A 20898-nucleotide genomic window follows, 5' to 3' on the forward strand; every position below is an offset into this window, starting at 1 on the left:
TGCTGTGGGATTGATAATGTACGGTTAACATGTAAAATAAGTTTCAAATATCACTATCTGCTTGCTGGTAACAGCAGGGAAAGCAGGTTTTTATTTTTATTTATTTATTTTTTTTTCCCCAAGTGTTGTGGTTTTGAGAAATATGGTCCAGGCCTGAAATGTGAGTGAAAAGTCAGTGCTGCTTGTACCAACACAGCCATTCTTGTTAGTATTGCCAGAGACCAGCAGTTGAAACAGTTCTATTTTGAAGTAACACTTCTTAATAAGGGAGAAATGTTCATACATCTGTTATCCTTCTCAATAACAAACTTTCTGTTGAAGAAGGCAAAATCTTCCTTGAAACTAAGTAAGAATGTAAAATTGAGTGTACCTATGTCCTGTAATTTAAAAATGCAGAAGAAAAGCAAAAATGGCTTGAAACATCTGTCACGATGCAGAAAACATAAACTTCTCTGGATTCTGTGAGCTACCTTTTTGCATTTTTTGCATAGTTTCTGGCAACGGAATTATTCTTCCGGTTTAGCAAGTCTTTTCTTTCACCCTTCAGGAAGAGCATGATGTATTTCCTGGCTATTTTTGGCAGTGTTCCTTCAAGATCTTGCAACTGTACATGGTTACTAATGGATTTGCATGAAATGTATAGCTGTGTCATTGTATTTCCTGCTAGCATTTTCCTTCTGAAAGGGCTGTGGAGGGGGAGTGCCATGTGACGACAATGCTTTGAGATCTTAATGTTGCTTTCTGTATACCCTGCTTCCTATTTTCCTCCATTTGTGCTGATTTAGAATAGCCCATTGATTTTTCAGGAATGAACATCTCAGTGCAAAATGTAAGACTCGATGGTTGGACTCGATCCCTGGAGGTTCCTTCCAACCCCTGTGGTTCTGTGATTCTGTGATTCTGTAAGCTTAGTTATCAAGACTAAATTCTGCTCTGATGACCGAGTCCCCAGAGGCCAATTGTGTCTCCATGAAAGCCTTCCTGGAATAGTGAATTTAGTACTGAAATCTGTGTGATTAAGCACTTGGCCTTAATTGGCATTCCTCTTTGATGTACTGAACTTCATTAGGATTTTGAGGCATGCTTTGTAGAAGTAGTGTCACACCAAATAAATGTGGTGTTTACTGACTGGCTGTGTTAGGGAAGTGTTGGTTTTTTTTTGTTTGTGTCTTACAGCTGTGAAGTTCCTGCTCAGAAACTTCTAAAGGGAAACACTAAATTCTAAAATACTGAAGTGTCTCTATAGCATTTTAGAATATTTTTCAAGTACACTGAGATTTAAATGCATGAAGTACTTTTCAGGTATTGAAGTTGTTCTATTTGCATTTTGGTGTTAAAAAAATAATTCTTAATAAAATTCAGAAAAAGTGAATACAATTTCCTGATGAGTAGAGGCCAAGTGTGTAGATTTTGGATTTCAGCTTCTTTATAATTACAGCAGATTAGTTTCTGATCTGCAAAAGTCAGGTTCCTTACTCTCCACCACCAGCTCCTTGGTTTCATCCACTTCTCAGCTCTCTCCCGTGCTTCCAGCTGGCTTCTGCTCAGGGAGGGATTTGGGCGCATCGTATATTCAGGAGCCCTTACCCTGGGGCTGGACACCACTCTGGGATCTCCTTCTCTTTCCAAAGTCAGTTGTCTTTGGGCCTGGGAAGTGCTCTATATTGTACTGTCAAGGTAATTATTTCGTAGTGCTAGGGTAGTGCAGTGAAACTGCATGAAGGATAGGAAAGTGAATTTTTAGCTCAAGAAAATGTGTGGGGTATATTGTCTCTTATTTTTTCTTTTTTGCAGGAGTCTTCATGCAAGTCTTTGTCTCCACAGAGTAGTTTTCCAATTGGAGGAGAAATTTTGTGTAGCATTGGGTTGATTTTCAGTCATACGGGCTTATAATTTAGTCTGCTATATCACTTGAAATAAAATACATATATTATGAGAAGAAGATACATGATCTGGGACAATACTTGTATCTTCTAAAGCGCCCTGGGAAAATTATACCAAGCACTTTTTTTAAAATGAGAATAAACAGGAACTTCTTTGCATTGAAAGAATTTTAACACATTCTTGTGCAAATGGGTTTGAGCTGTGCTGATTTCATCTGTTTTTATGCTGGGACAGATTCTGAGACCCAATGCTGTCTTGTCAGATCCAAAGGACATAAGTTAATTGGAAAACTGTTTTTGTCCGAAACCAAGTCTATAATTCTCATGTGCAGTCCAGTCTTCAAATTGTTTGGAAAGCCTCAGGAAATTAAAACAACTCAGAATCTCCAAGATTGTCACGGAATAGAACTTTTGTCTCCTGAGTGGATTTGGTTTATCTTTCATTCTCTTTTGAAGGGCTCACAGTTAATGGATAGAAAGAAATAGGTGCAGCAAGTTGACCTACATACCACACATAGTGAAACTTTTAACAGAATTTGAAGAGTAATGATAAAAGCTCTCTAATTTATCCAGTTTTACAAGTACGTAGATGTTGCTTAATTTCTTGATGTTAGCCTTTTGTGAAGACCAGTTTGGGTTAGGTGTGTCGATGTGTATGAGGAGAGCAGTGGTGGCCAAGACAAAGCCAGCTCTGCTGAGATGTGCTTGCTGCTTGCTGGGCAAATCCCACTGCTGCTTCCAAAAAGCCATTGTGTGGTTCCTTATGGCACTGTTTTGTACGGTCTGGCAAATTGTGGCATGTTAATCTTGGCTTACTTCCCATCCATATGCAGTAAAAGAGCCATTTTGAGTGTAAACGTTACCTGTTACAAGCTTAAGGTTAAACTGCGCTGTCATTCATTTGCCACCAAAGAAGCACTCTCTACAGATGGCAAAAATGCTGTAGCTGTGCTGTTTCCTGTTATAAAACAAGGATGTCCTCATCCTTCCTCCCAGTGACATCGTATCAGGCTGGCGCATTGGCCTCGCAGGCCATGGGGAAGTGACAAGGCATCGGAAGGAGCGCCGAGGCCATCAGGCACGGAGCCACCTTTTTCAGCCCATTTCTTCTCATGTGGGTATGGGAACCCGAGTGTCACTCCCACAGTCTACAAGGCTTTATTTTTCTTTCTGCTTTTACTCCACGGTTGCTTTTTTCTGGATTTCAGCATTCTTTCTACATGTTTTTTGTTCCTCAAGAAGAAGAAAGCTAAATCTATGCAGCATTTGTCACCTGATGCTGGCCTCGCACCCTGCATTAAGCACAAGCCTCCCTGTCTCCAGTTGCCAACAGTGCTATATGCTGCAGGTTCCCAACATGTAGTTTCAGAGAGTATCTCAGATAGGAATCGATGAAAGACCCATTTATATGCTCAACAACAGCCTTTTCCTGTGGGTTATTTTCAGCATCAGCTTAGAAAATGTGTTTTGTGAAGCTCCTTACTATGCTGTTATGCGTGGTGATTTTAACAGCAGCAAGGTCTAATGTAATTACATGTGTAAAACAGTAGGGTTTTTTGGCATAAAGTAAATGTTGGGAAACAAAACGGTCCAAATATTAACTTCAGTTTTTATTTAAATATCAACAGTGATGTATTATTATGCATAATTTACCCCACATTTATGTTTGCTCCATTGTTTTAATGAACAGACTTAGTGAACTGCTTGCAGCAACCCTCTCTCAATGGCCTAGACAAAATTTAGATTAAGGAATGCAGGTCTGTTCAGATACTGGAATCCAAGTTGTTCCTTTTTAAAAACATTAATTTTACTCAAGTTTTAATTTTCCTTGATATTATTCTCCTTGTGTTTATTTAAAACTATTCCACCCAGTTAAGCAAAAGTGGACCAAGTAAAACCATAAACTCCGGGTGCATCTGAGTAGACAAAAAGAATATTATCAGAACCACCAGTTCAGCAGCTCTGGCCTGAGCTGAGGATCCCAGTGATTTCAAATGCAAGTTGATATTTTTCTTTTCCACTCAATCAGATGTTCCGTGTTGATTTTGAGATGAGCTGAAAAGTTTAGGAAAAGTGTCAAAAACCCACTCTTCTTATCTATGCAAAATACTCGAGGAAGAGGGAGCACAAGTCGGACCTTGCAAACAACTCAGTGATTCTTTGCAGTGAGTGTTTGCTGGTTTCAACCAAGCTACTCCGTCCAGTGTTTTTCAGCAGGCTGCTCAGGAAGCTGTGCCAGCTAACGTGTATGCAGAGCAGACAGACATGTGTTTAAGAGTTAAGTCATGCAGTGTTTATTTTAGCTGTAAGTCACTAGTTTTTGAGTACTCTGATATTTAGCTTTCTTTCGTCATCTTGGAAGTATCTGACATGTAAAACTTGCACTCCGGTAGGCTGTGCCTTATTTTTAAATAGAACAAACAACATTTTGAAGAAGGGTGTTACAGCCCTGACTTCAGAGGTAGTAAGCAAAAAAGTCACAAAAATAATGAACAATACAAATGATGGACTTTGATTTTAGTGGATGAAAAGTAGTTAAACATTGGAATTTCACGGTGGTTTTGGCAAGGTATGGTCAGGTTTTTTTAGATTAGTATAGGAATTTAGATTAGATAGGAATTTGTGGTGGAAGTTTTCCCTTTCCTACTTGATGTGCTTACTTTGAGATTTTGTCACAGTTTTCTAGAAGTCTTTTCAGTGCTTGCTGGACTGGTGTGGAGGTTATCTCTCTCTCTCTCTTTTTTATTTTTATTTTTTATTTTTATTTTTAAATGTGTCTGGAAAAGTTAAGTATTGTTTTCTTCTCCTGGTGCTGCTGTCCTTTCTCAGTAAGCAGTTCTCACTGGGGTCAGTTTTGTATGAGTGAAGATGAGGAGCAAGTCTTAACTATAAATGATGCTCTATACTGTTTATTAGCACTTCTATGCCCGGAGCTTTTCTGAAGGCCTTGGCCATTAGTATTCTGGATTTGCAGCTGTCACTATGAACTGGGGGCTTGGCAATGGTATTCACAATAAGTGGAGGCGAAAAGCTGCACAGAATGTGAAGACTTCACGCTTTACCCACCTCTGAAGGTGAGAAATAGCTGACATTTTTGGGTGGTGATGGGAAGAACTGATAGAGTGAGTCCTTCCCCTATGCAAGCCTCAAGGTAGGGGTTTAAATCCATGCATTTTATTGCTGTGTTTCACTGCCCAGTACTAAGGCTGAAGGCTGGCACATGGCACTGGGGTGGGTAATGCCCTGTTGAACCTTCACAGAGTCCTTTGTTGCGCAGCAATCTCTCACAGCAGCTCAGGCAGAGGCAGGGTGCTCTGACTGCATGCTCTGCTGCTTGTGAATGTGCCATGGTGCTGGGCAGATGAATCGAGGTTCTGTGGGTCTCCGAGATGTGGCAGAAGCTGTTTTGGTTCCTCTATCAAATTGATCACTGAGTCACGTCAGAGGATGCTTTTCCCTGAGACTTTTAAAACGGAGACCTCTTTTTTATACACAGCTTTTCTGTGGTGATCGTGGAAGCATCTGAAGCATGCGTGTGTGTTTATGCAGAGCTGCACACGGAGCAGGGAATTGTCAACAAACGGTCAGGCAGAGCAGAAACTGAGAAACGCTGTCGGGCCATAGGAGGTTGCCTGTGGCTGGGGGCGGCCTCGTGGCCTCGTGGGCCTCTGGTGACATCGGCACTGGGTACAGATGCCTTGCTTATTTGTGCTTAGAATGAGAATCAGATTGTTTTTTTTTTTCCTTCTTGCAGAGAAAAGAAATAACGGCTGTCGTGACCTTAGGAAATGGCCACACAAATAAACGGTGCTGGCTGTGAGCACTGGGATGGCCTGATGCCTGCAGATCAGGTGCCTGCCATGCACAGTCAGCTGCTGGTGCCTGGTGGGACAAGCCAGACCCCTGCCCTGAAAATCTAGGAGTGAGCAGGGGCAGATCAGGGGTAAAGGCCAGGATAAAATGGCTGTTCCTTGCATAAAACACTTCCGCTTGTGGCTGATGGGTCAGAGGAAGGTGTTTCTGTCTGTGATCATTGAGGAACAATTTGGTAATTGTATCCTTAAAGTTCCCTAGCCAGCCTGGAGAGAACAGACCAGAGTAATTGTAAGTGAGGCAAATAGTCATTGATCTTGTTTGCTTACCGTTTAATTTTTATGATGTTTTATATAAGATTGTTTTTTTCCTCAGCATTGTCATCTATGAAAGAGCAGATTGCAGGAGTAACTGATGAACCTTAAAGGAGTAATCTGTACAGGTGGCCTGAAAAACCACAGAATCGCAGATTGACAGAATTGTAGGGGCTGGAAAGGACCTCTTGAGATCATCAAGTCCAACCCCCCTGCAAAGCAAAACGTTGCACCCATCCAGGTGGGTGTTGAACATCTCCAGAGGAGACTCCATAACCTCTCTAGGCAGCCTGTTCCAGTGCTCTGTCACTCTCACTGTGAAGATAAATAAATAAATGAGAGTGAGAACAGGCAGATTGAGCTGCCTAGCATCAAATCTATAAAACCTGCTAATCTGTTGCCTTTTCGTCCTTCCTATTAGTCCCAGTAATACCAAGAACTTATTGAAACCATTGAATTGTCATTGGACAGAATGAGTGGTATAACTTCAAGCAACCTTGTAAAACGCTTTTGGGATGACATGTTGCTCTGCCTCTGGCTGCAGAGAAGCACCATTTTGGGCAGAGAAGGTGAGCTCTAGTAGCTTGTCTGCAAGAAGGCAAGCTGTGCTGAGCGCTTGTAGCCACAGCAGTGCCCATGGCATTTCTAGTGCTGTCCAGCACACTGGAGGGGAAAGACATGAAGTCAGCTTGAGCTCTTCCCATCCATGCACCTGCCATTAACCCACGAGGTGACAGGTGCAGTAGGAATAACTTAAGATAAGTAAGCGTCCTGGCCTAGGCTGCAGTTCATCCTCACTTGCTGTTCTGGTGTGCCTGATGAGAAACAAAAAGCATGGAGACATGAAGAGGAGAATGAAGCTGTTCGGTAACAGCTAAAATGGTTGATAATTACTGTCATCAGAGAATATCAAGTGTAAATGATAAGATTATGGTAAATTGCAGTCCAGAAAACGAAATACAAGCTAAAGTTGTCTTCTTCAGGATAATAATTGCCTTCTAAATGATTTGGGAACCAGCACAGAAATGTTCATTGTGACTTCAGGCTATAAAGTCCTATGCAGGTCCTAAATGAGCACTGCCTGAAAGCAAGGCCTCAGGCTTGTTTGGAACTTCTATCATAATACAAATAAACAGAACAGCCACCAAGCTCTTCCAGACAGAAAAATAAATCCTATCCTGATCAACATAAACATCTGAATCTACAGTTCCAGTCTGTTTAAACAACTTGTTAAAAAAAAGATGCTGGTGATTTAGGTTTTTTGATGTTTTTTGCTTGTACAAGCCTGACTGAATAATGGGATACCTTCATTTGTAAAGCTGCAAACTGTGAAACTGCCAGATGTGGGGTTTTTTTACATGAAAGAAAGATATGTGAAGGTGAATGCTTGCAGTTTTAAGTTGCAGTATTTTGATGTAGGGTTTTTTGGTCGCGTTTCAAGCCAGGAAGTACATGATTTACTTTTCAGCTGGCAATTCAGATGGCAATTATGTAGATTTTTGAAGTTTCATCTTGCTGTACATCTGACTAAGACTGTTGTGTTTTGTTTCGTTAATGTTTACTGTTGCATTAGGAATGTACAGCGCAGTTCATATGCTTCATCCCATAAACTGCTCAATTACAAAAAAAATTAGCATTTATTTGGTTTTAAGTGTCAAAAAAGGCCCGCATCTATATTTAGGTAGGTTGCTCACATGCTATGACAAGATGTTCTTACTCAGTGGGCAGTACAGTGAGCTGGCACTGATGGTGTTTCACATGACTGATAATGCAGAAGTTTCTCTTGGTGGGACAAAGAATTGTGATGAAGAGGGAGCAAAATAGAGATGGGTATTTGGGGGATACTGTGAACTGGTAGTAGAACTGTTTAAAAAATAACCACTAGGCATGCATGTGCTATGATGTCCAAACCTGCCTACAGGCTACAAGGAATTTCACTTAGTCCAGAAAAAATTTTAAGGAAACCATATATGCATATAGATTACTAAAGAGGTAAAAATACAGAGAGAGTATGCTGTATATACAGAGTTATTTTACGGCTCTTCTGATAAAGCAATGTTTATGATGAGAGATTGAGGAGAAGCATGTGTTCTCCCACACGTGTCTGCTAAAGGCCAGGCCACACAGGGACACTGCCACAGCTTTTTAGTAGAGGACAAAGCCACAGAGTGTATCTGCCCACATTCACAGTATTGCATTCCATCTCTGAACGTGCAGCTTGTTTGATTCCAGAAATTGTCTATTGTGCCTTTCAACCATTTGTCATCTGCTCATCCTCTGTGGTTCTGTTTTACAAAAAAATAAAATAATAATAATAATAATAATAATAATAATAACACAAACCCAAAAGATAAATTTATCAGGTGGAAGAACTTGAGGTATGCATTGGACTGTGAGCTGAAGAGATACAGTATGAAGATGAACAGGAGTTGCGCTGAGGTGCTTTGGCTCTTAGGGAGATGCAGTAAGAAAGACTTAGTGGATCAGTTTCTCTCAGCAATCACAGTTTCCTTTACAGGAATAGCAGGTGCATGTGCACCATGAATTCAAAAAAGGAATTAATGTGATTCACAGGAAGAAAAAAGAACACATGCTGAATGGCTTTAATCTGCAGACTTACTAAACATCCTAAATCATCTGTAGTTAATTATTAAAAACTTCTTGTTTTTTACTAAAACTTTCTATTAAATAAGTAGCTTAATCTTGCATTTACAAAATTATTCACCCAACATAAGTTAAGTATTTAATCCTCATGATGAGGATCAAATGATGACCGGGTTATGATTGATCCTAGTTATAGGAAATTAAAGCATCAGTTAAAATAAATACAAAGGGTAGGAAAAAAAGGCAAGAAGATGTCTATTGACTAAGGTAAATATTAATGAATAGGAGGCTAAAAATTGAATTCCATTGTGGTAAGAGATAAAGTGCTGAATACACTTTCAAGTTGAAAAGATAATTCCAGACTAAATCTAGATTAAGTGCTAGATGTGAAAAGTAAAACTAGATAATTATATAGTAAAGAAAGAAATAGCAGCAATTATTTCTTTTGCAGGTTTAGAATCAAGCAGGAGGATAGATCTGCTTTTGGAATCTTGCAGGTTAAATAAAGATGAATATGATCTGCAAAATAAAAGGATTGGAGATGGCATCTACTAAAACTAAATGCTTTCAAGCTCATGGGTCATGGGACTGTGAATTAGAGTAGACAAGGAATTTTCTGAAATGCTGAAGCTAACAACTGGAAATTATAGAGTCCTGATAGTGCAGCTGCAGAGGGAGCTCCACAGCAAAGCCTCTGTTTTTGCCCTCCTGGAGTCTGCAGGAGCCATTCCTGGCATCCTCTGCACCAGGGCTCTCTGGTGACCACTCACTGTTGCATGAAGTTGGTCATTTTCAAGCTGAAACACCTGATTGTATCCTGGGGTTGTCTCAGATTCTTGTCTGGACTTAGTGATGATCTTTCAGGCTCTTCTTCCCCTTCCCCAGTTCTGAATATGGGAGACAATAAGTACTTGGGTGTTTCCCTAGTCTTTCCTGTCTTGTTTCAATAGAGCCGAGTTATTTTAGTCTTTTCTGTGTCTTCGTGGCTGACCAAGGTCTGTCCACAGGCCAGCTTATCTTGTCTTCATCTCTAAATATCTGTCCATTTGCAATCAGCTTTTGTTTTTTAGACTGCCTTGAGCATTGGCTCATCAACACCTTGCAGTGGCTGCCAGAGCATTCTCGCACAGCTCTGTCCTTTACTTCAGCAGCCACCTCCCATGGGATCCACACTGACATGTTTTCTTTTAGGTAGCTGTCGTGTTTGGAGGATGGCCCTCCATCTCTGCTTGTTAGTGATTCAAAGTTAGGAAAATAACAGTAAGTCTCAGCCATGCGTATGGTGTCCCAGGACATCTATGGGAAGAAATGGGTAGCTGTGAGAGATGATAGCTGCACAAAAGCATATGTGTTGGTCAGTATACTAACATTTGGGATGGCTGGAACAGCCTCGAAGATAGGGTTTCTGGATTTGCTTTATGTTTTGCAGAACAGCTGATTGCTTTTATTTCATATTACAACAAGCTTGTGGTATTCCAGCATCTTTTTGTAAGCTTTGAACACTGATTTCATGAGTTTCAACACTGCTTAATTGTGATCTGCAATTTTTTGATATTCTTAAGGATTAAAAATAGGAGCCCAGGAATTTGATGTGCTAAACATGACTTTGTGAAAGCTTCAGGTTCTACCTTCTCTAGCCATTATAGTTTCTTCTTTAGTTTTCCCTACGCCCTCTTATTTTCTTCTAGAAATGCATTTCTCTGTTAAAGTTGTCAAGGCTAGTTAGAGGAAGAAGGTTGTGTGCCTGTCTCATGGAATTTCTGTGTTGAAAATACAGCTGAAGTTAATGAAAAGAGACCTCTATAATCTTTGTAAAGCAGCAGAACATGCTTATATTTTATAGCTTTGACAGCTACCCGGAAGGTAGCTCTCAGAAATGGGAGTTTGGAATCAAAAATTCTTTTCTTTTTTAAGAATTATTGGTCCATCCCAGATGCACGTGTATAGCTAGTTTATGCAGTGATAAATAACCTTGTACACATAAATGCATCTAAAATTCCAGACAGAAAGCTCCAATCTGAGTACTGCATCTGCTTGAGTCCCATTGTTTTGAGAGGGGGAGGCAAAACAACTATGCTGGCTCCATGTCCTTCTGGCACACGGTACAAACATTACACCATAGATGGTTGTAGCAAAAAGAGAATACTTATCAAATCTGCTGTGAAGTAAACTCTGAAGGACAAAAATAACATAAATACTCCAAAGTTCCCATGGCATTTGGCTGCTGTTAGTGAGCACTGCACAAATACCAACGTAAATAAAACATTGCAGAGTTGGGGGTCCTCTGTGGAAAATGCTATCATTGTCATCAGTGTTTTCAGATGATGTGCTACTGCACTCAGTGCTTCTGATACCAAGCACATTAGTTGTTGTGGTGTAAAGCAGAAGGCTCTACCTCAATAAAACATGGTATTTTTATCAACTGTCTATACTTTAATTTTAGTAGATCCTTAGAAGAGCACCATGATCATCCTGGCATGGGAATAGGAGATCTTCAGTCGGATGAGGAAGATATCATGAACAGTTCCGATGAAGATGACGACACCAATTCTGATTCCAGCAAAGGGGAGCCTGATTCTCAAGATCAGGTATCTTTTCATCTTCATCTTCCGCAGCTGCTCCCCACTCCCGTGCTGTTTTCTGAGAACCTGTTGAGGTATTTTCAAGTAAAGCATTGAGTTGACATAAGTGGATATATTCAACTTCTCCATTTTTATTGTTTTGTGTGCTATTTACAAAACTTTGATTTGCGTACATTATCCTAATGTTAAGAGACCTAGCTTATACATATGCTCTTGGAAAGTGTGTTGCTCAGCACATTTATTCTTTGTCTTTCACTGAGCTGCAGTGCTGCCTACCGTGCCTCTAATAATTACATTCACAGGTGTATATTTACAGATCTTCAACTTTAAAACGATCAGGACTGTAAATATTTTAAGGAGGTTATCTACTCATAGATCCTTGAGTGCATCATGTCTCCCATGCACTGAATGTAAAATTGTTTTGTTTGTCAGCGTTGGCAAAGCCCAAAGAATGGAGCAAGATGAAGATTGAAAGGTCCAAAGACCTCCTTCTGGAAAATCTCTTAGAAGTTGCAGTTTTATGTAGGTGGTCCTTTATCATAAGGTTGGCCATGTAATGAAGGCTGTGTTTCAGTAACCGCTTCTGTCTCTGCAGGCAGCTTTCTCTTCTGTGGTCATCAAAGGAGAGAGAGCCATAGTTATCAACTTTCTGCTAACTTCTGCGAATGGCTGATCAGAATGATTGCCTCTCTTTTAATCTTATTTCTCAGTTTGTTGCATTTTTAGAAGTTCTTTTTTGTAGTTCTGGAAGTTCTGACACCAGCAGGCGTGTAGAATATTTACAGATACATAGTAAGTATAGATAGCAAGTACCTGTATACAGATATAGATATATACAGATATACTGCCTCTTCTCAGCAGCAGTCCTGGCAGCTTTGGTGGCGCTTCATCTCCTTGCAAGTGAAGCGTTGTTTCCTACAGTGGTAGACTTCTATTTGGCTCCTTTCTGGGAAGAAAAAAAAAAAAAAGGATTATTGAAGTGAGATATTTTAATGCTGAAAAAGAAGATTTGATTATGTAGTATCAGGTCTGAATTTCACTTTACAAGACTTGCTGATCTGTGCGCCCCTAGAAATGCTCTCAACCTTCCGTGACAGAGTTTTTTAGAAGAATGTCCCCGTTAGGAGGCTTCTCAGACAGGTTTCATGGACGTGCACAGCCACCAAATAATTCAGAGCTCACTGTGAAGCATCTGCTGGTCGGCTCACGCCAGCCGGCTTGTGGCACGTGCAGTCGGCAGCTGGGGATTAGCAGCAAGCCGCTCCTTGCTTCCAACTTCCTCACAGCTCTGGCAGCTGCATGAGAGAAATGAAGCAATCCCTGCCTTGGCCTTCAGCTGGTTCTGTTTTTGTTTGTCCCCACCACAAGCATCTGGCTGTTTTGATGTTTTTTGCCTGTTAGAGAAGTCACAAGGCTCCCTTCCAATAACGCGGCTGAGAGGGACCCAGTTCTGATCTTCCTAACTTACACCCCTCTAGGCTCAGAGGATCTTCTGGCTGAACAAATGCCAAGTGGTCTTTTCAGTGCCAGCTGGTACATGAAAAGGCTTCCAAAGGGAGCTGAAAGTGGACTGTGATGTTACATGTTGTAGTTGTTTAGCATTAGCATCTTGTTCTCAAAATACTAATTTTCATCTAATTTGCAACTGCCAGAAGCACAGCAATACCTTGCTTTGCATAATGGAAGTGTTTGTGAATTCAGTCTTGCTGTGAATGTATCAGCTGTGCTGTCTGAAATGTCACTGAGGCTTGAGGATGAGCATTACAGTCTTGCCTTCATCTGATTGACTTGTGTAGATCTAAGTACTCTTTGGAAATCAGCTTAATTTTTGAAGTAAAATCCCTGTGTGTATATAAAATAAATGAAAATATGTGACATGTTTAGTATATGTGAAATACAACACTGAATTACTGAGTTTAGAAATTAATTTAGCAATTTGGGACTGGTAATTGCATTTAAATTAAAAACAATATTAAGAATTATAACCATAGCTGAATCTTGCAGCATTAGGGCTTATGAGACAAAATTCCATATATGCTGTGCCACTGAGGCCTGATTTTCAAAATAACTGTTTAATGGCTGTACCTACTATATTCAATACTGCCTCCCCACAACTTTGATTGTATGTGTTTTCTGTGCCTCATGATGTCTCAGTCCTCCTCATCCATGCTTTCTTTCCAGCCCATTGAAATGGAAGCCTGAATACGTAATAGATGTAGTGACAGCTGGCAGTAGAGAGGCATATGGCAAACCATGAGAGCTGTGATGAAAAAAAGTGTATTTTATCTGAAAGAAATTATGCATGGGAGTTATTGTGCAGAAAAAAATAATTGCATCTTGGCACCTACTTCCTTTTGCTTTGCTATTCCTGTTTATTTCTATCTGGCGTTGAACAGTAGCCTTGATTTTTGGAAGCTGTATTTGTGTATGTAAAAACCAGCAACATCTAAACTATGTCACAAGTAGATTATAAGGCTCACACAACTTTACAGCAAGGCTGCTTCTTATTCTAGCAACTTGTTTAGTAAATTATCAGAAGCTGACTTTTCTGTTCTGTGGTGACATTTTCTTCCTTTCATCTTTTTCAATAAATAAAGTCCGTCTTTCTTTTACGATGTTTGAGAAAGCCATTTGAGTTTACTGCAAATACTACTCATGCTGTAATAATCAGGAAAAAAGTATGATATGCACTTATTATCCGTACTTTCACTAACTAATAATTGTCACTTCCTACTGCTTCATTCATTATGGCAGCAGTGGTTCCTGTAACAATTAAGTAGAAAGGCTGACAGTTATATAAAAACTGCTGCTAACAATTAGTGTTATTTCTAGCTACAAGTTAAATTGATTTTCACATGCATTCAGGAAAGGCAGGAGATTTCAAAACAGTATAAAACACTTATTACACTTATTATTATTATTAGAAATAATTACTGAATAATCATGTTGGATTTGAGGAACTACTGGCCTGAAATAACAGTATAATATACAATTTTATTTGCAGAGCAAGGCAGCTGGAAAGAAGACAAAAGTTTACCATATTGCCAAGGAGATCATGAGCTCAGAGAAAGTGTAAGTGTCAATGCTAAGCTGAGCAGCTTCTCAGTTTATTTTAATTGGGCAGTTCAGATTTAACTGTCTGCTTTTTCTTGCCTTTCTGATAGGTTTGTGGACGTGCTAAAGCTCTTACACATTGTAAGTATTAAAAAAATTGTTCTGTTAAAGTTTAGTGTTTCGGTTTTATTGTAGTGAATGTGATTTTTTTTTTTCTTGCAGTGTCTGCATAATTTAAAATTCTTTTTTTTTTAATAATGGATGAATTCAATTTATTCTGTGTCTCCTTTATTAACGTATGCAGTCTTCCTGCTGAGTTGGGGATACTGCTTGAATACTTAACATATATGGATATATCCATGTTAAGTAGCACCATATTTATAAACCAATTTCTACCATAGCAACCTAAATAGAATCTTTGGTTAGAATGATTTTTAAAGTAAAGGGGAGAGGAAGAGACCAATTTGCCATTAGAAATAGTAAGTAAAAAGATGCATGATTTAGATAACCTAATTAGTTAGTTTTCTCTTGCATCCATCATATGGTGTATTTTTCTAGGCTGCAGCTCTTTGACAGGTGCTTGTTTTCTGATAGCAGCTGTGACTGCAGTACGCACAATATGATGTCCACAGCAAGGGTTAAGTATTTAATCCTCGTTTATGCAAACCAGTCATGTGTTAAATGTGCTCTGTAGAAGATGAAAAAAATAGTAAATTAATTAGCTTTAGCTTTCTCTAGCTTCATTTGATAAGATTTCTATCAACTTCTAAGTAATATCTATTTGTACCATTTTGCCACTCTGTGAAGTACGAGCACAGTGATTTTTCCTGCCAGAAGTAGTTGCATTACAAACAGATGAGTTTGTCCATGTCAGTCTCTTGAGAAGCATGTTCTGTGGATCTGGGAACAAAGACTCTTATGTATGGTTGTATACAGTGCTATAATGTGGAGATCTTCAAGGAAACAAAAAAAATTCCCACAGCACTTGCTGATTCCTCTTCTGCCTTCCGTTTTTGTAATTGATCAGTAAATGAGCCTGTTCAAGCTTGATTTTCAAATGCTAGCTCAGGCAGTTGTGGCCAATGTATTATTTATTTTCAGCATTATTTGTAGTAGAAAACTTAAGTCTAAATGCTGATTAAAGGAAGAGAATTGTTGTAATGAGTATAGACAATTTTTAAGCTATTTGTTTTTAATTATCACATTTTTCCAGTATCGGTTTATGCTTTAAAGGTGTCTTCACTTTCCAGTGTGCCAGTTCTTGAAAATCCAGCTTCAGGTAACATGTATGGATTTTACTGGAGCAGGTTTCCCAGCAAAGCAGTTGATACCCCATGCCTGTATGTGTTAAAGAGACATCTGGGTTTTAAAGCCCTTGGAAACAAAGGCTGTCCGTGTAGAGGACACAGACAGAGGAAGAATGTGGGAAAAGGAAGATAGAAGGGAGTTAGGGAAGTTTCTGGTGTAAGCTTAAGGTTGTCCAAGCGTTGTAAACATGCAGTGTTCCGGGGAGTGTTTTGTGTTGTTTTACTGGATAGCTCACATGAAACCAGTATGCTAGTTTGTAACTGGCAAGTACCAACAGGTTAGAAATGTTTCTGTCGGCTAGAAGTAACAATCAGCATGTATTCAGCATTGCCTAACAGTGGAGACTGAGAGACTTCTTAAATTGAAAACATTGGCTCTGCCCGTACTGGCTATTACTACTTTATGAATAGTGAGGAGTAGGTCTTTGCTGAGTTTGTTGGTTAAGTCCCCATTACACCTTCTGTACTCTCTGCCAGGGTTGAAGTAAATACCTGACATGTAGTGACTAATTCTGCTGATTCTGTTCAGTCTGTATTACCAAAGCCAGTTCTGTAGATAGTGGCTCTTATTACAGCCAGGGAACAGAGCTGTTGATGCTTGAAGAATTTGAAGTAGAACCTAAAGCTGCTGAGGTGGTGGGAATGTGATTGCAAACTGGTTACAAGCACCGCTGATTTTTTTAGAGGGTTTTTTTTTTCTTTCTTTTATATTAATGCAGTCATGTTAGGTGGTGCAGCTTCTCTGGACTGTCAGGGTGCCTCTCTGGACACTGCTGTGCTTTGTGAGTATGCCTGGCTTCTTCTGCTGAAGGCAGACTACAAAAGATCTCTACAAAATTATAAATGCTTGGAGACATTTCTATACCATGAAGTAAGCCAGTCACAGTAGAGATAATGTACTTTAACTGGCTTGGTACAATGGTGCTTTCTCAAATGGGTTTGCTTGAGGGAGGAATCGAACACGAGTTGCAATCAGGAATTCCTTGCACTTCTGTAATTATTGTAAATCTGTTTTAGTGGATGAGATTTGAGTAGAATGCTCAGAAACTCCAGAAAACAAAGGGACTTAAAACAACACACCTGTATGCATCTTTGTGAGCTGTGGCCCATGTGTAGTTTCTGTAGGGCTGAGAAGTGAGAAGTTTTACTTTTCCCCTAGGGGCACTCAGAGAAAAAGAAAGGAGCTGTGAACTGGATGTGAGATGTGAGGGAATAGGGCACGATTCTGGGTGGGAGTAATGTAGGGCCAGTGCTCTTTGTGCCTCTTTGTCATGGGATTCTTTGGGAATGCTTTGCTTTGCACAAGTGAGAGAGCTCCTTAAGCCACCCCTGTCACTGTAAAGATGCACTGCTTGGCCTAGGTACTGTCAGCTCTTTTATCCATTTTTTTCCTATATATGTATAAGAACAAATATATATATGTGTGTGTGTCTGTATATATGTAAATACATGTTTGGTCTTTTTTCCCCCAAACCCACTGCTCTCTTTTTTCTCCTTTTCTATTAGATTTTTCCCCTTCCTGCTGTGGAATGGGTAGTGAGGTTTCTGATCCAGCAAGTAAATGTGCTTTTTCGATGGGTCCTTCTTATGCAAAGCTCAGTGTGCTCCTTTGTGCTATGTTAGAAAAGGAAAGCTTAGGCCTGCAAGCTTTTGCCTGAGCCTTTAGGTCAGCGCTTCCAACTTACATCCCAGTTCTGTCCTTATTAGGACTCTGAGAGCCAGAAGGAGGTTGTCAGGAGGCACCTGCAACTTTTCTGCAGCCACAAGGTCACCCTCTTTTTGCAGCAGGCAGATCAGAGGTCAAACATCTTTCTATTTTCTGTTCTGTGTCCTTACAGAGGCACTTAGAAGAATGGGAAATTTTGGTTTGATATGTTTCCATTTTCAGAAAATATTTGCAAAATTATATATTAAAAAAAAATACCTGTCTCTCAACCTCTCAGTTTTTGGTTGGTTTTTTTTTTGGTTTTTTTTTTTGCCAACTTTGATATTTGACTGGTCTGAGGTGAAAACATGATAAATTTTTAGTCTTTGAAGTGGTTTAGAATTTCTGACTGAGGCATTTGACAATGAATTGCATCTGTCATTATCTTGTTGAAAAGGCTGATGAAATAGTTCTGATTTGGAAGGAAACGTTGGTCCATTTACTCACTCTTGCTTAGAATATGTCATAGTCAAATAATTGTTGTAAAAATAGCTACATTATGTTATTAAAAACTTGTACATGATTTTATGGAGAAAAGGTATGGAATTCCTTGTCAGTTTTCCAGAAGCAACCTCATGGATTTGTGAGATGACATGATCCATGCTTATTCACAATCTTTATTAACTATAAAGTTGTAGTTAAGATTGCCTAGTTATATTTTGCTTTAAAAATGTTTTGAAATGCAAGTGTATTCCTGGCAGCCCTGTTACAGTTTGTCACAATGCAGCAGACTGGCTGCTCCTTGGAATGCAAACAGGGTACTTTGCTCTTTTCCCCATAGGATGTGTGTGTGTGTTCCTTGAAAAGTGTCCAAGTGCAAAGATATTTTTCTCCTTAAATTAAACTGATATTTGAGCTATCTGCAGGTGTATTTAGCTGGAGTTATACTTCAGAAGAAGAGATTATGGCTTATTTTTGCTTTGCTGATGGTATGTTCTAGGAGAACAGATCCAAGATGAATATTGGTTGAAACCTTAGGAGTAAAATATGTGGCCAAATATAGATCGTGTTGTTCTTTCTCTTCCTGTTAAATGCATAAGAAAGTTTAATTTCACCCATTTTGACTTGTCTTCCTTTAGATGTTAGATACCGGAAGGTGCAGTTAATCAGTCAGCAACTGAGTGGGAATTTAGTCCTGTTAGTACACAGCTAAACATCTGCTTTTGCTCCTTCTTTGCTGAGATGGGCAGGTTGCTTGGCATTGCACTGGGAATCCTCCAGTGGAAAGAGAGGAATTGTGACTCAGGGCCTTTGCAGAGGGGAAGTGCGTGGGCTGGGCATAGATGATTCATAATGGGGTCAGAATTATTTCAGATATCACTGCTGTTTGCTTATTTAAGGAAACTGTATTAAAGGAGGGGTTGAAGGAGAGGGTCAAGCAGAAACAGCAATGTTGGTATCCTTCTTCTGTTTAAAAAATGGAACAGCTCTAGCAGGGGGGGTTATACTGATAGAATAAACAAAATTCTCTGAGGTTTTTGAATTGAGAATGTTTTACCAGGCATTAATTCAGCAAAAAAACATACTCTCAGAAGCCTTTAAAACTGCTTGAACTAGATTTTCATATGGACAAGTACCTAGTGGGCTGCTGTCTTAGTCTAGAATGAATGAGATATGAGATTATTTTGGGTGGTTTGGGAAGAACGTACTTTCCAGGGATGGTTATGGATGCCATCCTCTTCAAGTGTCTGGGTGAAGGCAACTGCCATTGCATAAATAGCATGGATTATTGGGAAGTGTCCCTGCCACTAAGAGGGGGGTTGGGACTAGATGATCTTAAAGGTCCCTTCCAACCCAAACCATTCTATGATTCTGTGATTACCTTTGGACCAGAATATGATGTAGAAACTCAAACCCAGTAGTTCAAAAAGCAGTTTTCAGGAAGTGTACAACAGCCTCTCATCTTCTGAAAGGAAGTAGTAAGTTTGAAAGTGTATGAATCATCCCAGTTTCAGATTCATAATCTCTTGTTTTGTGTCATACAGCATATGAAATATTTGGTCCAGAGTTGCAGGTGGTGTTTTTTAGTGAAATAAGCACATTAATTCCAAAGCATGGCAAAGAATTTTAGAAGTATTCAGAAGGCTCATTTTTAATTATAAAACCTTGCTTTAAAATTAACTGTGGTGAATTGCTGCACTGCTTCCAACACAGTAATTTCTAGGGCAGCTCAGGTGGCCGTCTTTGAACAGACTGAAGAAAGCAGTGCTTGTCAGCAGCATTATGTTAGTACTACATGCTAAATATCTTTGTAACATGAGCCACTTTTTGTAGATATTTATAGATATCAGAGCAATGCGTGTATTATTTGCAGCAGTGGTTCTGTTTTTATTCTGGTTTTATGAATCTGGTGCACAGATTTAGTTTTAGAAGGAATTAGGTGCTGGTGTGTTAACTTGGTATTCCTGTAATTTCTAATTTTGAAGCCACTTGTATGTAAAAAAGGAACTTTCCCATATGAAAAAAAAGAACTTGACTGAATAGCTTCTGCCGTTTGGAGTAAAATTTCAGATTTTACTATTTAAGTTAGTATGTTTTATGTTTAGTAATTAAAACAGAGCCGCTGTAGGTTCTGGTCCTTTTAGATGAGGAATTGCTTTCTGGGAAGGCAGTACTTGAATGGCAGCACTGCTAGCTGGAGACCCGCTCCATCTGTTTGGCTTTTCTACCCCCTCTCCTCAGGCATGTGCTCTCTGCATTCACCTCCCAGGTTTATCTCGAGATGAACTTGGCATGACAGTTACTTCACACCCACTGCCAGGTTATAAATAAATCTTAGTATGATTACAGTGACAAATACATTGCGCCGCCTCTGAAGTGGAGACTTGATGATTCCAAAAAAGAAGGGGAAAAAAAGCTCTGAAGTTTATCGCCTTTGTTGTTCAGCAGTCTGGTTTGCATCATTTGAAAGCTTCACGTTATCTTTCTTCCCTCTGTTTCCTTTCTGCAGGGCTTCCTCCCTTTCCTCGGTTGTGGAGGGAGAAGCAGGGGTGAGAAAACAAAGTTTTGGTTGGCTGTGCTCATGGCGCAGTCTTTGACAGCATGATCCAAAGCCCAGAGAGGCTGATGGACTTTGGATCAAGCCAATAGAGAAACCCAAACCCCCTGCATTTGAAAAACATCCTGCAGGCTCTTTGAATGCTATATCTAGAAGTTAAATAAATGCTCTTAACTACAAGTGACATTCCTGTCTTATCTACTGGTGCTTAAACCTGGCTCCCTGCTCGCCGTTTATTGTGTGGCCAGGGAAAAGCTGGGCTTGTTGATTTCGTTACAGACAAAACCACTTTTCTTTTCATCATGCAAGTAGGCTTATAGTGCTCGGAGAAAATTCTTGTTCCACCCCATGGCAGAGCATATACAGTATATTGTGTGTGCATGGGATTTTTGAGGGGAATATTATCATAATATGATGGTGCATTTTGCATGGAGCTCTTCAGAAGGCCTCGTTTGAGCTTTTGCCATTGTAATTCCATGTATCATTTCAGTGTTAAGCAATGCCCTAGGGTCAGAAAAACCCATAAGATGCAGCTGGTAGTTAACCCATGTGTCACTAGTCTACACAGAGGATGTAAAACAGAGCATTTCCATATGAATAACGCCATCTGTTTTTTAACTCCCTTGCATTTAGTTCTC

The 20898-nt window shown here is 39.7% G+C and overlaps 1 protein-coding gene across 1 annotated transcript in view; it reads left to right on the forward strand.

The window, feature by feature from the left end:
• FGD6 (FYVE, RhoGEF and PH domain containing 6) overlaps positions 1-20898 on the forward strand; it is a gene marked incomplete at both ends in the record, with an annotated part of 64149 nt that overhangs the window by 14029 nt on the left and 29222 nt on the right. Inside the window, 3 exons of the mRNA XM_079533028.1 lie at positions 11061-11202; positions 14201-14268; positions 14361-14391. Coding sequence (XP_079389154.1) covers positions 11061-11202; positions 14201-14268; positions 14361-14391 — 241 coding nt within the window. The remainder of the gene's footprint in view (positions 1-11060; positions 11203-14200; positions 14269-14360; positions 14392-20898) is intronic.

Source organism: Tetrao urogallus, assembly GCF_951394365.1.
Source record: "Tetrao urogallus genome assembly, chromosome: 1".
NCBI classification, from domain to species: Eukaryota; Metazoa; Chordata; class Aves; order Galliformes; family Phasianidae; genus Tetrao; species Tetrao urogallus.